This window comes from Oryza glaberrima, chromosome 11, assembly GCF_000147395.1.
Source record: "Oryza glaberrima chromosome 11, OglaRS2, whole genome shotgun sequence".
NCBI classification, from domain to species: Eukaryota; Viridiplantae; Streptophyta; class Magnoliopsida; order Poales; family Poaceae; genus Oryza; species Oryza glaberrima.
The window spans coordinates 18,666,329-18,683,655 of record NC_068336.1 but is presented as its reverse complement, the minus strand read 5'-3'; the positions used below and the strand labels follow the sequence as shown (position 1 = coordinate 18,683,655).

General features: G+C 42.4%; 2 protein-coding genes across 4 annotated transcripts; both read left to right on the top strand.

Moving 5' to 3' along the window:
• The first annotated feature begins 3,254 nt into the window (after positions 1–3,254).
• On the top strand, positions 3,255–5,647 carry LOC127754760 (uncharacterized). Of its 3 annotated transcripts, XM_052280331.1 has the most exons (4): positions 3,255–3,669; positions 3,759–3,854; positions 4,801–4,841; positions 4,977–5,647. In XM_052280331.1, the coding sequence occupies exons 1-4, from the start codon at positions 3,660–3,662 to the stop codon at positions 5,289–5,291; spliced, it is 462 nt and encodes a 153-aa protein (XP_052136291.1). In that variant the 5' UTR covers positions 3,255–3,659; the 3' UTR covers positions 5,292–5,647. The 3 variants fall into 3 exon arrangements, with proteins under 3 accessions (XP_052136291.1, XP_052136290.1, XP_052136289.1); XM_052280330.1 differs by having other exon boundaries at positions 3,777–3,854; positions 4,801–5,647; XM_052280329.1 differs by having other exon boundaries at positions 4,801–5,647.
• A 2,827-nt stretch (positions 5,648–8,474) lies between these two features.
• LOC127755746 (uncharacterized) lies at positions 8,475–13,486 on the top strand. The gene is made up of 4 exons (XM_052281408.1): positions 8,475–8,573; positions 8,835–9,291; positions 9,644–9,997; positions 10,081–13,486. The coding sequence occupies exons 1-4, from the start codon at positions 8,475–8,477 to the stop codon at positions 10,107–10,109; spliced, it is 939 nt and encodes a 312-aa protein (XP_052137368.1). The 3' UTR covers positions 10,110–13,486.
• The last annotated feature ends 3,841 nt before the right edge of the window (positions 13,487–17,327 follow it).

Sequence of the window (17,327 nt, the reverse complement as noted above, 5' to 3'; positions counted from 1 at the left end):
AAAAGTTTCACCTACACCATGGAATAAATCGACAATGGTTACACATAGATTGTTTGGACTGGTAGACTCATCTTCATCACCAACAGCCAAAACCCGTGGAGAAATCTAGCCAGTCGAGTTGCCATCAATGGAATTCATTGCCTGGGCAGCAACATCAGCTCAATACATTTTCAGCAAGTAGTATTTCAGCCAGCAGCAGCAGTACGATCAACCAAACAGTGGATGAGCTTGCGGCAGATGGGCACGGTGCGAACTGGGGTTCGATGGCGGCGTGAATCGATCCATCAGTGGACGAGCTCACGACGGATGGTAGCGGCGTGAATCGGGGTTCGTTGGTGGCACAAATCAATCCGTCGACTAGCAGGGGGTGCGAATCGGGGGCCAGCGAAGATGGGAATTAAAGCCAGTGGCGGACGAGCTCGTTAACAACAGGACGTCGCGATGCGAATCAAAAGGGGCGACGCGAACATCTCGATAGCGCGTGAAAAGTGCCTGGTTTCGGTGGATTGGGAGCAGGAGGCCTTTCCCACTTGTGGAGAACGCAAAACACGGGACTGGGGTCTGAAAATTTTTGGGACCTAGTTTGGAGACGATTTTGCTATACATTTGGCGACAAATTTTTCTCCAAAAATTTGACAGATGTAATTACAGTACAATCGTAGTGTAATTACACTGTAACTTGCATGTAATTACACTGTAACTATAGTGTAACTTATATGTAACTTTTAAAAATCTCTCTGTAACATGTTATTTCGGTAAAATAGAGGTCGTGGGAACAAATTCTTTCACATATGTATGTGCTATGATTTGTTTTCTTCCTCACCAAAACAAATCTTGTAATAGATCTAACGATTCAAAATTATGTGAAACTTACATATAAGTTACAGTGTAATTACACTATGATTGTACTATAATTATATCTGTCAAATTTTTAGGAGAAAATTTGTCGACAAATGTATAGGTAGTCCCGTTTGGAGATCTTGGAAGTAGTTTAGGGAAACTCTTGGTGATGCTGTTAGGCCTCTCATAGTTCACCGAGCTGGCACGGAATCTCGTTGCGCCAGCTCGGATTTTCACCGCCGTGGAGCGAACGCGAGCGAGGGAACGCGACCTTCGCTAGGGTGCTCGTCCCCACACAAAGCAACGCATAACCTAGTCCAAGCGAGGGAGCGCGCGGCGCTGAAATCGTCAGGTACGCGCACTGTGGGCAGCGTCGCCTCACCCTCCCGTGACCTCGTGCCCATCCCACAATCTGATTTGCCCTCCAAAATCCTCACCAGCCACACCGATTTTCTTCTCCCACCACCGATTCCTCCGCTCCCGTGCTGGATCTCCTTCTCCCGCCATCAATTTTCTTCTCCAATCCAGGGCGGTCTCAAGAAGAAGAAGAAGATACCAATATGTGGGAAATTAAGGGGAAGAAGAAGATCTGTGAGAAACCAAACAAGAAACAATATGAATTTTCTCCATCTCCAATAAACAATCCAAACTAGTATCTACCAACAACAACAACAACAACCACCACCACGGCACGCCACTCCGAATCCACACCACCAAGAACCAACCTTTGACCGGACAAAAACCAAAAAAAAAAAGGAACGCTGCGCCGAAGCGGCGGGGTTCCCCCTCGCCGTCCTGCTTGTGCTCCTCCTCCTCCTCGCGGCGGCGGCGGCGGCTGCTGCACGACTCCTCCGCGAGCGCTTGCGGCTCCGCCGCTCCCCGGGGTCCGGTGCTCCCGAGTCCGCCGTCGTCAAGTCCGCATCGACCACGACATCCGCCGCTGCGGCCACCACATTCGCCGGAGGTGGGGGGACAGAGAGGGTGGGGAAGGAGGCGCGGCGGTGGGGAGGGCGGAAGGAGCTCGGCCTGGATCTGGGGCGTGCGGCGGAGGGGAGGGCGGAAGGTGGGGAGGTGAGGAGGAGTAGGCGGAGCGCTGCAGCAAGATGGGAGCGAGAGGCAGCGAGACGACGCGCTCGAGGTCGAAGGGTATGTGAGGAAATTTTATTTCCTTCGCTCCCTCGTGGTCTCCACCTGAAGCCACGCCCGTTGTAGGGTTGGTTGCTTTGCACTTGCACAGTGCCTCTATCCAATAAAGCCACACAAAATATGATCTTTGCACTGTGGGAATGAGTGTCTTTGGACCTCTTTTTGAAGATAGGACCCTAGCACCGGTGCTTGCAGTGTGAAAGGCCTTAGAAACAAAATGGAGCTGATGGCATCCTCCACTTAAACCCGTCATCCTCCAACTCAAGCAATTCCTATAAAAATTAAAATACTTCCCAAACAACTAAATAATTATACGAATTTTGTAAATAAATTATATCTAAAAATTTCTCTAAAATTTTTCAAGTTTAGAAAAACTAATTTTAATTAATCATATACTAATAGCTAATATTTGTTGTTGCAATCTTTCTCGATCATTTTCTTTTCCCTGCTCCCAAACATTTAGAGCAGTTACAATAACTAGCTATAAGCCTACACATCAAATTTAGTAGTGAGTTGGAGGTGAGGGAGTATATCATCGGGCACTATTTAAGCGCTAGCTGCACTCACACTCCAACGCATGTATGAGCAATTCAGCCCGATTAACAAGGTGTTTGATAAAGGTGTGCACAGAGGCGGTCGAGAGGTTTGGATAAGGAGACGTCCGATATTTGCGCTCATCCTGGACTTCTTAATCTAAGCGTTTTCCAGAAGCAAGCTATGTAAGGTGCATAATCTCTAAAGAAAGCAGAATTAGCTGGCCTCATTAAGGCCCATTTTTTAGGCTTATAAGTTAACTTATAAGCCAAAAAGTCTAGGCCTAAACAAATAAGCAGGTTTTTCGTTTGGTTTTTATGAAACCATAAGCCGCTCTAACACTATTAAGCCAAAAGCTAGTTTGGAGAAATTTTTTCGGCTTATATGAGGTAGATGTATGACTTCACCACTAAACTTAGGACATTAAATCCACTGGCTTATAAATCATACTATAAACCAATAAGCCGACTTAAAAGTCTACGCAAATAAATCTAAACTTAAACAAAAGGGTCTAAATATGAAGAAAGGGTAGAGTATATTATTTTGCATTGCATATCCATTAGTCCAAACTTAAAAATTGGAAAATGCTTACAATTAGATGTCCGATGCAATCAAAAAATCGTCTGATTGTAAGTATTTTCCAAAGAAAAAGGGGAAAAAAAACTGAAGCAACTAGACATGCCATTAACGAGGCTGTTTTTGTTTATATTTATAAAAAGAAAAGGCTGTTTTTATCAAGGTGGCGATCTGACGTCCGCGTAGCGAGGCGGTCAACCTGCCGCAGCCTATAGAGAGATCTTGAGACCCGTGCCAGCCGCCGGAGATCGGAGCGCTGGCCTCGGCGGGTGCAGCCCAGATCGATCTCCTCGTCGCCTCGCTGGCGCACTCCGGCGAGCTTTGGGTGGGTGGGGCTGCGCTCTCCAATCGAGATCCAGCCAGATTACGGCCACAGCTAGGCTCGCCTAGATCCGTACCAGAGGTCGGCCCGCCGGCCACCGGTGCTCCGGAGAGGGCGGGCGTGTGGGGTCAAGATCCCACGGGAGTCCCCGTCCAGTCTCGAAGGCGCACGCCGGCGAGGGAGCTGTGCGCTCTACCACGACTGCAACCGCGATGTCTTTGCCTTGCCTTCTCAGCGGGGCATGCGCCGAGGTGTTCTTCTACAGACATTCAGTTGCATAATTCCCGATTCCTCTTTTCTTTCGCGAGGGCTGTGACACCCGATTCTAACGTTTAACCAGGATCTGTATCTCTGGTAGGATCGTGCTGCGACATAAGCCCAGAGATGCTGGTGGGCGCATCCCCCTTTCTCCTCTTGTCCCGTCAATTCACCGCAGGTGCGAACTGACTTCTCTTATCTGTATAAAGGAGTGCTCTTGTGTCCTTGTTTGACATGGCCGTAGAAGTTTCCCGGTTCCTCCTAAACTATCTTACAGCATTATTAACTTTCAAAAGACACACAATCAATCGCCGCACTTCAATTATGTTTCATTGAAGCTTGTATTCAAAGTCATATTTTCACTTTTGCATATCATACATGATATATTCACTCATCAATTAAAAAAAAATTTCTTTCCAATGCTTCTTGCATCTTCTGCTTGATTGAAACACAACAACTTGCTTTATGCATAATTTTGTGGCATGCCTCTTCATGAGGCATTATTTAACCTACATCTTTACATTATGTGATGGTTATAAACTTGCTGTGCAGGACTCCTTTGCTTTTCTTAATGTTTCTTCCTTCCCTTTAAACAATATATTCTTTTTGTTATATATTTATATTCCTCAATATATGCAATTATTATTTAATTGGTCCAGCAAAATCTCTGTTCCCTTTTTGTTGATAAACATCCTCTAATGAAGTTCTGCTGCTTTTATGTGGTTGGTGAACTAACAAATTGCAATTCATAATGTCAATTAAGATAGAAAAAATCCTTTAAAAATATGAGGGAAGTACCTCTGATCTTAACGCTTGGATCTTCTACTAGTTTCCATTACCTTTTGTCCTGTTATCTATCGGGTTGTCTCCCCCAAGAAATTATCTTGTATATACAGCACATAATGGTATAAATTACTTATGCCATGTGCTAGTGATGTTGAATTTGTTGATGGTTAAGTGTTGTACTAACCCAACTCTAGCTCACAGTGTTCTAAGATTTATAGTTTCTTTGATGCTGTTCCTTTTGTGCATTATCTGCTTTCCAATGGTTTCTTGTTCTTTTCCCTCAACGATTCTTCATCATTTTGACCATTACATTCATCCGATTCTCTATTTCTTTTTAGTTCAAACATCTTTAGTATGGGGATCTTATACAACTTGCAAGGTAGGAGCCTCCACCTGGTCAACAATGTCTACATCTGATTCCTTCTCCCCCAAAGAGATAGCACTGGAAGTTGAGAACTATCTTCCATATTTCTTCAACTCTATACTCAACTTCTCCCTCGTCTGTTCTGGCCAGATCAGAATGCACTCATCAAGAGAAGGTGTATCCATGACAATTTCAAATTTGTACAGCCAGCAGCTAGGAGTTTGCTGGCACAAAAAGGATGACATTTGTTGTGAAGATATATATCAAAAGAGCCTTTCACACTCTATTATGGCAGTTTTGGGATCGTTGGACACAATGGTTATATACGATATTTGCCGATTCCAGTTGTCTCCCGGTGGGAAAATATGTCGTTCTAGTAGATCTCCTAGCGGGATCCTTAACTCCTTCATGAAAGCAGATACCTTGGAAATTTTGTCTCCTCTTGGTCAATACTGGCTGGCCTGAATGCATTCTGCATATGCAAATGTGTCTTTCATTTCCTTCTACCTAAATAGGATGATCTAAATGCAACTGAGGATATCCAACTTGGCTTCGGGCAAGTCTGAGTCTATCAGCCGATCTTCAGAGAAAGCATGGTTACATGTCTTTGTTGGGAAACAGAGGATCAGCTGTAGGAAGCCTCAGCTTTGTTTAGTCTTGGAGTTCATTTTTTTTCCTTTCAAATACCTGAGTCTTCCTTTGTCCACAAGAGGGCTTCCAAAGATATATTACAAACCTCTTCATACAAAGGTGGTTCGGAAGTTAAAGAACTGGAAAGGCAGCATGGTTTCTTCAGGAGGAAGGCTCGTTCTTTTCAAGGGGTGCTGATCAGCTGATGTAATGGCAGTCCCATTGTTTCGTCTATTGACAATTGACCTTCCAAGCTGGGTACTTGCAGCGAAGTAGCAAACAACAAGGGGACATTACGTTTTTCTTGGAAAGGTTCTGAAGCTGTGACTGGTGGTCATTGCCTGGATAACTTGTCTTGTATCTGTCGGCCCCTGATGCATGGTGGCCTTGGAGTTCTTTTGATCTCACATTTCCTGGATTCATTCAAGTTTGCAGGTTGTAAATTCTTTATGTGGCTTGCCTTGCGATTCAAAGATTTCTCCAGACAGTTAGATCACAGTGCAAACATAATTGAACCTTTTTTTTTTTTGAGAAAGAGAGGGATCTTCCTTTCCCATTTCTATTATTAGAAATGGATCAGGTTCTACAAACATAAATGCAAGCTGTGCTCTTGAATCAAATCAGTCGATCATCATCTATTCTATCCCGCACCTGTACTAGACAAATATGGAAAGTAATTCTTCGGTGTCTGCTGATCAGACACCTGACTGAGTTATCTCATTGACTCCTGCTAATTTGACGGGAATGAACAAGAAAATAAATCCCTAACAACCTAAGTATGCATTTGATTTTGTAAACATCCTCGTCACCTGGATGGTGTGGAAAGAACAAAACTCCAGGGAAGTAGGTAGCGCAGAATCGCTGATGTACTTACAGAGCATGGTTACAATCTTTCATATTATTGAGTCTAGAGCCTGGCTGCAGGACGGCCTGAATAAGTTGCATAATCTAGTCCCAGGCTAGAGTACGCACCATCAATGGGTGAAATCTGAATAGTGCGGAGGATCCTTCAGTTCTTTTTTCCCTTTCCCCAATTTATCTCTTCTACTTCATGCTCCCACTTGCTTTGTCCTAATATTTGATTGCAGTGTTTGTGCTCTCCTTCTAATACGAAAGACATGTGAATCTTTTGCGCATTCCTGAATGTATCTTTTTATTTTTGTGCATTTCAGTCAACATGAGGTTAATCCTCCTCGAATTGCCTATCTGTATGTTCAAAGGACAAATAAATTCTCATCAAGTTGTCTTACCACAAATTGAATAGTTGGTGCCACATGCCTCTTGTATTATAAAAGATGTCTGAGGTTTCACTAGGATAAACCTGACATTTTGTCTATCTCTAAAATGCTGAGATCTATCTTTTTCCCATTGTCATCAGTAACTTGTGTTAATTCTTCCTCTTTCCACCTTATACTTTACTATTCTATAAACTTGCTATGAATTTCAAATATTTGCAGATTGGAAGTGATTACCATGAATCATGTTGATGGACCAGTGTACTTCACAATAAATTTTGAAGTGAATCTTGCTGATATGTACGCTTCTGTGTCATGCTAAATCAAGGTATGCTGTTTTTTTATGAAATATTTATTTTCTATGACTACAAAATGAAGTATGCACAGCCGGTGATATCTTTGTGGTGCTAATTGCAACTTAAATAATATCCATACTTATTTTTTCTTATTTCTAGTACTTAGAACACAAGTTAGGGACCAGTAAGTCGAACTGTATTATAGTACACTGTTAAATCCTATGGTAAATTCCTAAAATGTTGTTGTTAAGGAAACTAAAAAAAAATAGATTTCTTCTTAGAATTTGCATCACTTTTCAATCACATCATCTCCAATTTTAACCAAAATCTAAACTTTGCGCTGAATAAACACAGCCTACGGTAGTCTTGTACCCGGGCACTGGTTAACTGATAACTGAAGCTCTGATGAAGTCTGAACCTTGTCAGAGTGCGTGTTCTTGAGAGGTTCGTCACATCCACTATTGGCTTCTTCTGACAAGTGACAAGTCCGTTCAACCTGTCGGGTAGTAGAATTTTCAGGCATCCCCTCCTCAAGATAGTACTTCCTCCGTCCCAAAATATAGCTATTTCTAGTACAGTGTTTTGTCTCAAAATAAAGCTATTTCTCCACCTACCTCATCCTCTCAACCAATCACAACCATTCTTCTCCACCTACTTTTCCTTTCAACCAATCACACTCTTCCTCCAATCATTCTCATATACTTTCTTAATATCTGTGCCAACCTCAAAAATAGCTACATTTTGGGACGGAGGAAGTGCTCGAGTAGGGGACGGAGGAAGTACTCGAGTAGTTGTGAATGCTGAAGCAACTGGGTTTTTGAAGGGCCATTTTAATTATTATTTTTTCCTTGTTTCTCAAGGCATTTCTACTGCTTGAATTCCAAACATGGATTCGAAACGGAGGGGTTTTGAGTTCAAATTGTCTTGCCTGGCGCAAATCTTGCAAAACAAGAAGAGGGGAAAAAAAAGAGAGTAACAGACAGGAGGGGTGAAGGGGAAAAACGTGCGGGCTCCGGCTGGCCCTACCGCCCCCTTCCCGTACGACGTGCTCCTTGCGGCGACGGCGACCCCTCGTCGCCGCGGCCACCGCCTCCATCGCCGCCGACGTCTTCTTCGTCGCCGCGGCTACCGCCTCCGCCTCCTCAGTCGCATCGGCTCCCTCCGCCACCGCCTCCGCGTCCGCCGACGTCTTCTTCGTCGCCGCGGCCACCGCCTCCGTCGCATCGGCTCCCTCTGCAGCCGACGTCTTCTTCGTCCGCCTCCTCCTCCGTCGCATCGGCTCCCTCCGCCGCCGACGTCTTCTTCGTCACCCCGGCCACCGCCTCCTCCGTCGCATCGGCACCCTCCGCCTCCGTCTCCATCGCCGCTGACGTCGTCTTCGTCACTGCGGCCACCACCTCCGCGGCGCCTCATCCTGTCGCAGCGGCTCCCTCCGCCTCTGCTCGCGTCGCCATCACTGTCGGCTGATCCCTTTCTCATCGGCGAAGATGAAGATGAGCGGAGGTGGTCAGGGCCATGAGGCTGGCAGACTCCCAGATGCCAACCTCAACATGAGGGGAGAGCAGATGACAGCGGACGCAATCCAGGTCCGTAGACAGCTATGCGCTTGCTACGCGATACCGGAAGACTGTCTTCTATGCCGTGTACCACCTATTCTCAAGGTAGTGGATGATCACGTATTCTTCCCTTTTTCGAGAGAGTGGTCTTTCAGGAGATGGATCAGAGTCAGCAACTTGGAGCTTCTGAAGAGAGCGTGCTTTCAGTCGAGGGATATTCTCTGTGACAAGACACTCATGATCTACGTCATGCCATATATTTCTTCATCAGATGCTTACAGTATTCACTAGCTGGTCACAAACCCAGGCAAAATCCAGATTCACAGTGGCACAGGGGATATTGCTGAGGAGGAGGAAAAACTAATCAACGATCCCAGCGCCAGCAGTATCCAGATTAGTGGGGGTGTCACTGGAGAGGAGGGCCAAGGTCTGCCTGTACAAGGTCGTGCTGGAGTTCTTAAGGTTTATGATCTAGATGATCACCTGATGGATGAATCACATGCCATAAACCTTAAGTTCATGGTTATCAACTATGGTTTGCTCTGGAACAAATCCTGTGAACACATACGTTGTATTGGTGCCGCTGGCCAAGTGAAGGAGCTCTTTGATCAGATTGTCAATCACAAGAAGAGGATTACGGAGAATACTGCCTTGTCTGCTAGATTGCTTTGCGAGGACTATATGTCGGAGCTTGAAGGAATGTGTGAGGATCGGAAACATGATTTGCTTCTATCTCTCTATGCACATGGTATACATACTTTCCCCTTTGGAACAACCCCTGGAGCAAACAATTTAAATTATTACAATCGTCTATCTTTCATCGTGGGTAACATAAATGCCAAAGATGCCAAACTGTTTAAAACCTATCAATTTGTTGGTATAGACAGGAGGGTTAGGTTATTGTTTTTAAGCTCATATGATGGAATCACAATGACCCTTACCAGAGTTTCTGGAGTTCATTTGTACCGATTTTGTTACTTGGGAGAAAATTTAGTTTTGTATTTGATTGTCAAAATTAGACAGTCCTGATAGTTTTTTTTTTTGTTGGGTTGTGTGTGTTAAAAATATGACCTAATGACTACTACTTTCTGTGCTTACAGATATTGACCCGCACTATGCAATTCTTGCAACTGATGTTGAGGAACATGAAAAGCTTTATGATATAGGATATGACCCATGTTATCCGAATGAAAGGACTGATCGTGACAATGTGGAGTCAACAAAGAGAGCTTTAGAGATGTATATGCACATGCTTGAAAATTCTGGCAGTAGCGTTTTACCTGTAGCGGAAGCAAAGTGGAAAGTTTTACAAGCTGAAGCATTGCATGAAGTTGAATTCCATAGGTCAGATGCCATTAGACAGTTCTCCAGTGAATTGGATGTGTGCGCTAACAAGTTGGCATTGATTTTGGAGAAGATGGAACTAGCTGTCACCAGGCCTTCTTTAATTGGAGGTATATTCTCTCTCTCTCTTTCCTTTTGTCTTGTATACCTTGTATCTGTTGTTTTATTTACATTTTCTGTTTCTAATTAACAGTCATAGGACCAGGACAAGGGATAATGTGATTAACATGTTGAAGAAAACTTTCTGCCCCGTACATTTGATGTATCTCATCAATTTGGGAAATCCATGAGACAGAGATGCAAAGGATGTGTTGGCTCTGCTCTTTGTAGTCAATGTGGCGACTTACCTTTCGAACCGTCTCCTTGCAGATGTATTGGACCTGCTGCTTGAATCAATGCGGTCAGACTTACCTTTTTTTCTTTCATCTTCTTCTAATAGATGGGTCTATTAACTAAAATGGTATCTGAACAAACAGATTTTATGTGAATGCATTTGGTATGGTTGGGTCAGGGGAGTCAAATATTTTGGAGGTATTTGAATATAGATTGAATATATGCCATGCAAATATTGCAAGCAAATGCTAAATAGTCTGTTTTTTGTGCTGCCATTGAATTCTAAATAGCATTTCATGAAATTGAATTCCATAGGTCAGATTGCTTTTCAGAGCAGCTCCTCGCCTAGTTGCCTTGCCCTCTAGTTATTGCCATGATGAATGGCATGTGTCTGGATGAACATTTTTTTTCCTTTCAATTGCTACTGCTTTATACTCCTATTACTCTGTTCTTCTTACCATGAGTCATACATTGAAATGTAAAGCAGAAGTGACTGTTCTGTGCTCATTTTTTACAGCAGAACTGTTGGCCCCTTTTGCTCTGTTAAATTTGAACAAGTGGTCGGGTAGATTAGTGCATTTATCTTCTGCCACTATAACAACATGCTAATTCTGTAAGCCACTCTGTTTTAAGCGGGTTCTACTGTTAGGCAACAACTAATTTCCTTTTGCTATCTGATGGATACAATAATTTGTCGGGTTGAATAGAACATTATAATGAGTGGCAAGATAATATTCAACAAGGGGTGTGCACGATTATGCATCTCAATTCAGCAGTGCATGAAGGGTAAATTTGGTTGGCTTTTAGTGACGTATGATACTTTGGTGTATATTATCTCCAAATTGTCATTAATTTCACAATGTGGCTTTAAATCTTGCGGTCTGCATTTTGGTTACGTTGTACTCCCTCCATCAAAAAATATTCGACATTGTTGACTTTTTTTAATTATCTTTGACCATTCGTTTTATTCAAAAATTTTGTGTAAATCTTAAAAATATAAATAGCACTTAAATTTTATTTAGTGATAAATCAAACCACAACAAAGAAAAAAATTTATTTAAATTTTTTGAATAAGACGAATGGTCAAAGATCATAAAAAAAGTCAACGGTATCAAATACTCCCTTCGTCCCAAAAAAAAAACAAACCCTGGGTTTCCGTGTCCAACTTTGACTGTTTGTCTTATATGAAATTTTTTTATAATTCGTATTTTCATTGTTGTTAGATGATAAAACATGATTAATAATTTATGCGTGACTTGTCATTTTAACTTTTTTCATAATTTTTTTAAATAAGACGGACGGTCAAACATTGGGCACGGAAACCAGGTTCGTCTTTTTTTTTTGGGACGGAGGGAGTATTTTGGGATGGAGGGAGTATGTCAGAATGGCCTGATAAGCCTTGATTTCAGGCGGATCTTGTTTCCTTCCAGTGCACCCTTCATCTTGCTGATAAGGTTGTGAACGAGTTAACACTAGAAAAATCATCAGCACGCTAGTTGGCGTGCTTCAAAATTTATAGCCTGTGACATGATCAGAATAATTTTGCAAGTCTTTACATAATTAATTTAATTATCAAAGGTTGAGAGTGGAAATACAATAGTAATATATGCCTTATTATGTTACCTACTTGTTATTTAAAAATGCATGTTCAGTAAGAAATTACGTGTAGCTTTCATAAATTGGAAAATTTTGTTTGCGAGCTGTTGGATTTTCAATTATTATCATAGTCAATCGACCACATCTAGCATCTGAAATCGTCAGAGCTATACAGTGCAACTGATATCCATGGGTGCTTTCTTTTTCTTTTACATTGTGATTTTTTTAAGGAACACAGTAGAGGAGGCTCCGCTGTTAAATTTTACATTTTGGATTTTGGTTTGTTTCTCTATTTTTTAGCTCCCTTTTTTTTTACATATTTTGATTTTCAGTTGTGTTATCTTTTTTTTTGGAGCTTCAATTTTAGAGATCTGTTTTTTTTACATTTTAATTTTCCATTGTTTTCTCTATTTATTTTTTGAGCTCCAGTTTCAAAGACCCGCTCAAAATTGGGTTGCAAGCGGGTCACCCGCGAACCCATTTATAGATCAAAATAAGCGAGCTCGCACGTTAGTTTAGCCTATAAGTGGGTTTTTGTGGGTAGCCGCTTGTACCCTTAGCTCAAAAGCATCTAGGCTCTAGACTTGAATTGTTGATTTTTCTCAAAAGAAAGTCTTGGCCTTATTATTTCTTTTGACAACTATTTTTTCACTATAACATGTCATTATTCATTTTCCAATTTATGGTATTTCTCCTAGTTTTTCCTAAATTTTGTGCTGTATCGTTTTTCGCTGTGTAATGTTTATTCTAGGGTTAATATTTTTGAGATCATCCAAAGGATCTAGGTGTTCTTAATTTAATTTATTGACTATACTTCTACGAGCTTGGAAGTATCTAGAGGATTGTAACCATGAAAGCAGAGCGTAGCTAGCAGGCTAGCTGCAGGCTGCATCTTGTCTTTGTTCCACGTGTCAACATTTTGTAAGTCCATGTGGACCAATCAGGTAGGAGAAGACAGGCCAGCTTGAGAAGTTACTGATCTGACTATCTGAGATTGCACAGGGACACGTGGCTGATTTTCAGATGAACTAACCCTAAATAATCAGTGAGCCACGTGGCCCAATCACACGCCTCATTTCCACCCCTGAAATCGTATATAAAGATGTGCTGATAGTGTAGCCAAATTGTTGCACTTCTGGTGTTCAGTTTTGTATATAATATTTGTCGAATGCTCTAGAAATTCTTCTTTTTTTTTCGATAGATAGAAAAAATCTAGAAATGGCACCATTCTTCTCTTTAAATCTGGAGTTAAATCGTCTGCGGTTGTGCGGCATGGTTCTTACTTCGTACCGTCTGATGTATATATAACATTTGACTATTATAGAACAGCAACAGCAGCCTGGTTCATGTGTGCGCTAGTTCGAATCTCCCATTGAACAAATTTTTATCCAGAAAACAGGCAATTCTGTGACTTGGTTATGAAGAAAATTCATGTAACCCTTTGAAGAATAACATAGTGATATTGCTACCAACGTTCTTGTCTAGCATTGTTCGATAATACCTTTTTTTAACCTTATCTATACTTCTTGGCTGACTTCGGCATCTAGAGTTGGGGAACTCACTTCCCTCTTCTTTCATGCACACGCTTTTTTACAAGCATAGTACAAATACAGGCACCCATAACGCATGCACACTCATCCCTATGAGCGCACACATGTACACCCTACCTCTATAAGCACATCCGAAAGACTGAGCCGACATATCTTAAGTTGACAAAGTTATCACGGGTGTCTCACTGTTGACGGGTACGTCGCCTATCACTGAAAGAATAAAAGCTGTAAATACGAACACCCATGTCAAATATAAGATTTGAACCTGGGTGGGCTGGTTCCACCACAAGGAACCTAACGAGTTGACTACGCTCGCTTCGCATGCACACGCTTTTTAAACGGCTAAATGATGTGTTTTTTGCAAAAAAAAAAAAATTCTATACGAAAGTTACTTAAAATTCATATTGATTCATTTTTCAAAAAAAAGGTTAATATTTAATTAATCATGCGCTAACAAATCATTTCGTTTTTAGTGCGGGAGGAATTTGCTCTCAACCACATGTAAAGAACACAGCCTAGTGCACTACTAGGAAAACAATTTTTCATGTCGTTTGGAAAAATTTTCCACTGACGGCTACGAGGTGAAACCACCAGCACAAAAAATAGGGGGGGAGGGGGGATCACGGGCCGCCAACGAAAACCTATCTTCGCTGGCGGTGAGGTGACGCGGCCCTGTAAGTTCAAGTGCCTTAATTTGGTTTCGGTAATTAATGATAAATCTAATTATATGAGACTAACGTTTTTATGAGCCTTTCTTTGACTAGTCTCATTTGGATATGGAAGTAAAAATGATGAGAGGTATGTATTAAACTTCACATATTCTAACTTGGTCTCTCTTGTGGATCCAAAATATAGTGTGAGCTTCCTATTTGATCTTTATTGATTATGTGCATATGCGTTCCTTCATATCCATATGTATGCACATCTTGAGGGGGAGCTTATTCTATATTTTGTTTATTATAAGATTTCTATCTTGATTTGAAATCATTTTTCATCTCATCTCTCTATATTGTTTATATCGGGTTATTATCCATCACCAAAGAGAGAAAAGATTGAAAGATCTTGGATTAAACAATTTGTGTAATTGTTACTTTGGTAATAGATGATAAACCGACGTTTATGGGATTAACCTCTCTTTTGCATAAGTTGTCTACTAGGTTCTTTCCCGATAATGAGATGTGGAAGACATGCATTCTTTTGTGATGGACCTTAATCATGACAAGGATGAAATGCATGGAGATAAAACGATATGTACCACTTCTTATCTCCTACTTTTTGATAGGTTCATTTATATGATTTCCATGTTATTGATATATAAGTGTGAGACTAATGTTTACTCAAATGTTATCTTATTTAGTCTCATTTACATTGAGAACATGGAGATCATGAAGGTATATGTTTTATGTTGGTCTACATCATTGCATATGCCTTCTCTATATGTATAGGATAAACCCCCATTGGTCATTCTCTAATTATGCATACACTTGCATCTCTTGTATATTTATTTGTATGCATATATTTAGGGGGAGCAAATCCTATACATTTATTGTGCATGTTCTAGATCCATGTTGTTCACCTATTATTTATATCGGATCTTTGCACTTGAGCTTGCATACGAGTATATGACACTTGTGATGTTAATGAATACTCAACAAACATATTCATATCTTTCATATGCAACCGGTTGGTCATCAAGTGAAGGATGACAACTGATTTGTTGAGACTAATGTTCTCCTTTGAGGTGTGAAAAGGAATAGGTCCCACTACGATGAGGCTAATGAATGACACCATGGGTTAGTGGTCACCAAGCCAAGGACATCGTCATGTTGGCAAGAATGAAGTCAAGCTTGTGATGAGAATAAAGTCTTGACAAAGGATGGACAAGACCTCGGCATAAACATGGTTCAACCGGATGGTCACAAGTGTTGATCTCGGCTCAAGCTTGACCCCAAGATGGATGGCGCAAGGCAAAGGTATAATGTAGCTAAGAATGTTTTCTTAGTCTTTTCCCGGTCTTGGTGTTTGGTGTAGACCAGATTTGCTAGATAGGCGCCGTACTATCAAGAGGGGTCTATGAAGCGAGCTTGTGGATGATCTTGTGCCATATTAGTTCATATGCATGTAGGTGCATTTTGTGGGCTTGTCTAACCAAGTGTGATGAGTTTTCTCAAGTCCTAAACCAAGAGAGAAGTGGGCATGTCCAATAGGAGTGAGTGACATCTTGTGGGTATGTCCGGTGGATATCCTTTGGAGTGTGAGCCCTTTATCCTTGACTTAAGTTGTGTTTCTTGGATGGATTTTTCATGGGTTGGATGGCCCTTTGAATAAGCTTTCCATAGAGTCCAAGAACGCCAAATTCCGAGACCTGAGTCAAGAGATATCGTCGTTTTACTAACGGTCGGTTGAGCTGAAAAGTGACCTGCGGTTTGACCGTGGGCCTTAGGCCGGTCTGACCGGGTCTGTTAGCCGGTCTGACCGGCGTGGTAAGGCCGGTTTGACCGGCCCTACTAGTCTGTTGCACTGGTCTGTTTTTTGGTGGCGATACAGAGCCGCCAGAGCCGCAACCGGTCAGACCGAGCCGACGGCGGTCTAACCGAGCCGTGGACGGTCTGACCGGCCACTACACTGCGGTCAGACCGGCCAGGTTGAGTGGGCTCAATGATTGCCCTGTAACGGCTAGTTTTCTAGCCGTTACAAAGTAGTCCGGTCTGACCGGCCTCACAACGGCGGTCTGACCGGCAGAGCACAAAGTTGGGGATTTCGGTTCCAACGGCTAGTTTTGGTGGTTGAGGGTATATATACCCACTCCCCAGCAGCAAGGGTAAGGTTTTGGCACTCCATTGCATTATCTTGAACCCTTGCAAGAGCTCTCACACCCTTGTGCACTTAGTTTATCTAGTGAGGTGTTAGAGAGTGAGTTAAGCCAATCCAAGTGCATTGCTTCATTGTTATAGCTAGTGTGGCACTTGATCATCCTCGGCAAGCATCCTAGACTTGTTACGCTTGGAGGTTGCCGCCTCCTAGACGGCTTGTGGAGGTGTTGCCCGGTGACCTCTCCGAGGAGATTGTGGAGGAGGCCCGGGCCGTTTGTGAGTGGTTTGGAGTTCACCACCTTCGGAGTGAAGGAAGAACTACCCTAGTGATCGAGGCTTGGGTAGTCCTCTCCGTGGGCCGGCTCCCACCTTGCCCACCCCTTGACGAAGGGGGCGTGCGGTGGCTTCGTGGTTGAGCGGTGGAGTTGGGCTCGCCTCAACGGGGATTAGGAAACCGGCGAGTTTCTGAACCTCGGTAAAAAATTCCTTGTCTCTTGTCTCATTTATTTGTTACATTTACATTTGTGCAATTTACATTCATAGAGATATATTTGAGCCCATATCACCTAGGTTTGCAGAACTTAACTTAGTTGCTTAGTTAACCTTGCACCTCACCTTGCCTAGCAACTTAGATTAGTTTTGTTTAAGTGCCATTAAGTTTTAAAACCGCCTATTCACCTCCCTTTAGTCGGCCTCCTTGATCCTACAGGCCCACTTAAGCTGCCGCCACCCCTAAATGTTTTCTACGGCGGTTCTCCGCAATCGACATATGTTGACTGCCAGGAAAAATGCCCTCACCTATATCAGCTAGCAGCCATGGCATATTTGAGCACGATTTTCTCTCTTATGAACACATACATAGGGGGAAGGTTTTAATCTCGAATCTTTTGAAAGATCTATTGCATAAGAGGTTAGTTATACTTTCTCCCACTCTATTTGTCAAGTTTTTTCGATTACGAGGGAGTTTTGGCCCTGCCGGAGAACGAATGTCTGTCTAACTGGAGCAGGAGTCTACTATAGCTAGGTTTCACATATGTATCGTCGGTCGGGTTGCAAGACATTCAACTACACAAATCCTAAAGCAGCTAAACGGTGGATAGTGTTTGAGCATGGGCTCCATGGAGCACCAGTTATTTTTTCTATACACA

What these genes read in the sequence shown, in the direction of transcription:
- LOC127754760 (XM_052280329.1), top strand. An exon ending in GTCCCGTCAATTCACCGCAG is followed by an intron (nt 3,855 to 4,800) that starts GTGCGAACTGAC and finishes ATTTCTTTTTAG; the next exon opens with TTCAAACATCTTTAGTATGG.
- LOC127755746 (XM_052281408.1), top strand. Translation starts at nt 8,475, where the DNA reads ATGAAGATGAGCGGAGGTGGTCAGGGCCATGAGGCTGGCAGACTCCCA. An exon ending in TCTATCTCTCTATGCACATG is followed by an intron (nt 9,292 to 9,643) that starts GTATACATACTT and finishes CTGTGCTTACAG; the next exon opens with ATATTGACCCGCACTATGCA. An exon ending in CAGGCCTTCTTTAATTGGAG is followed by an intron (nt 9,998 to 10,080) that starts GTATATTCTCTC and finishes TCTAATTAACAG; the next exon opens with TCATAGGACCAGGACAAGGG.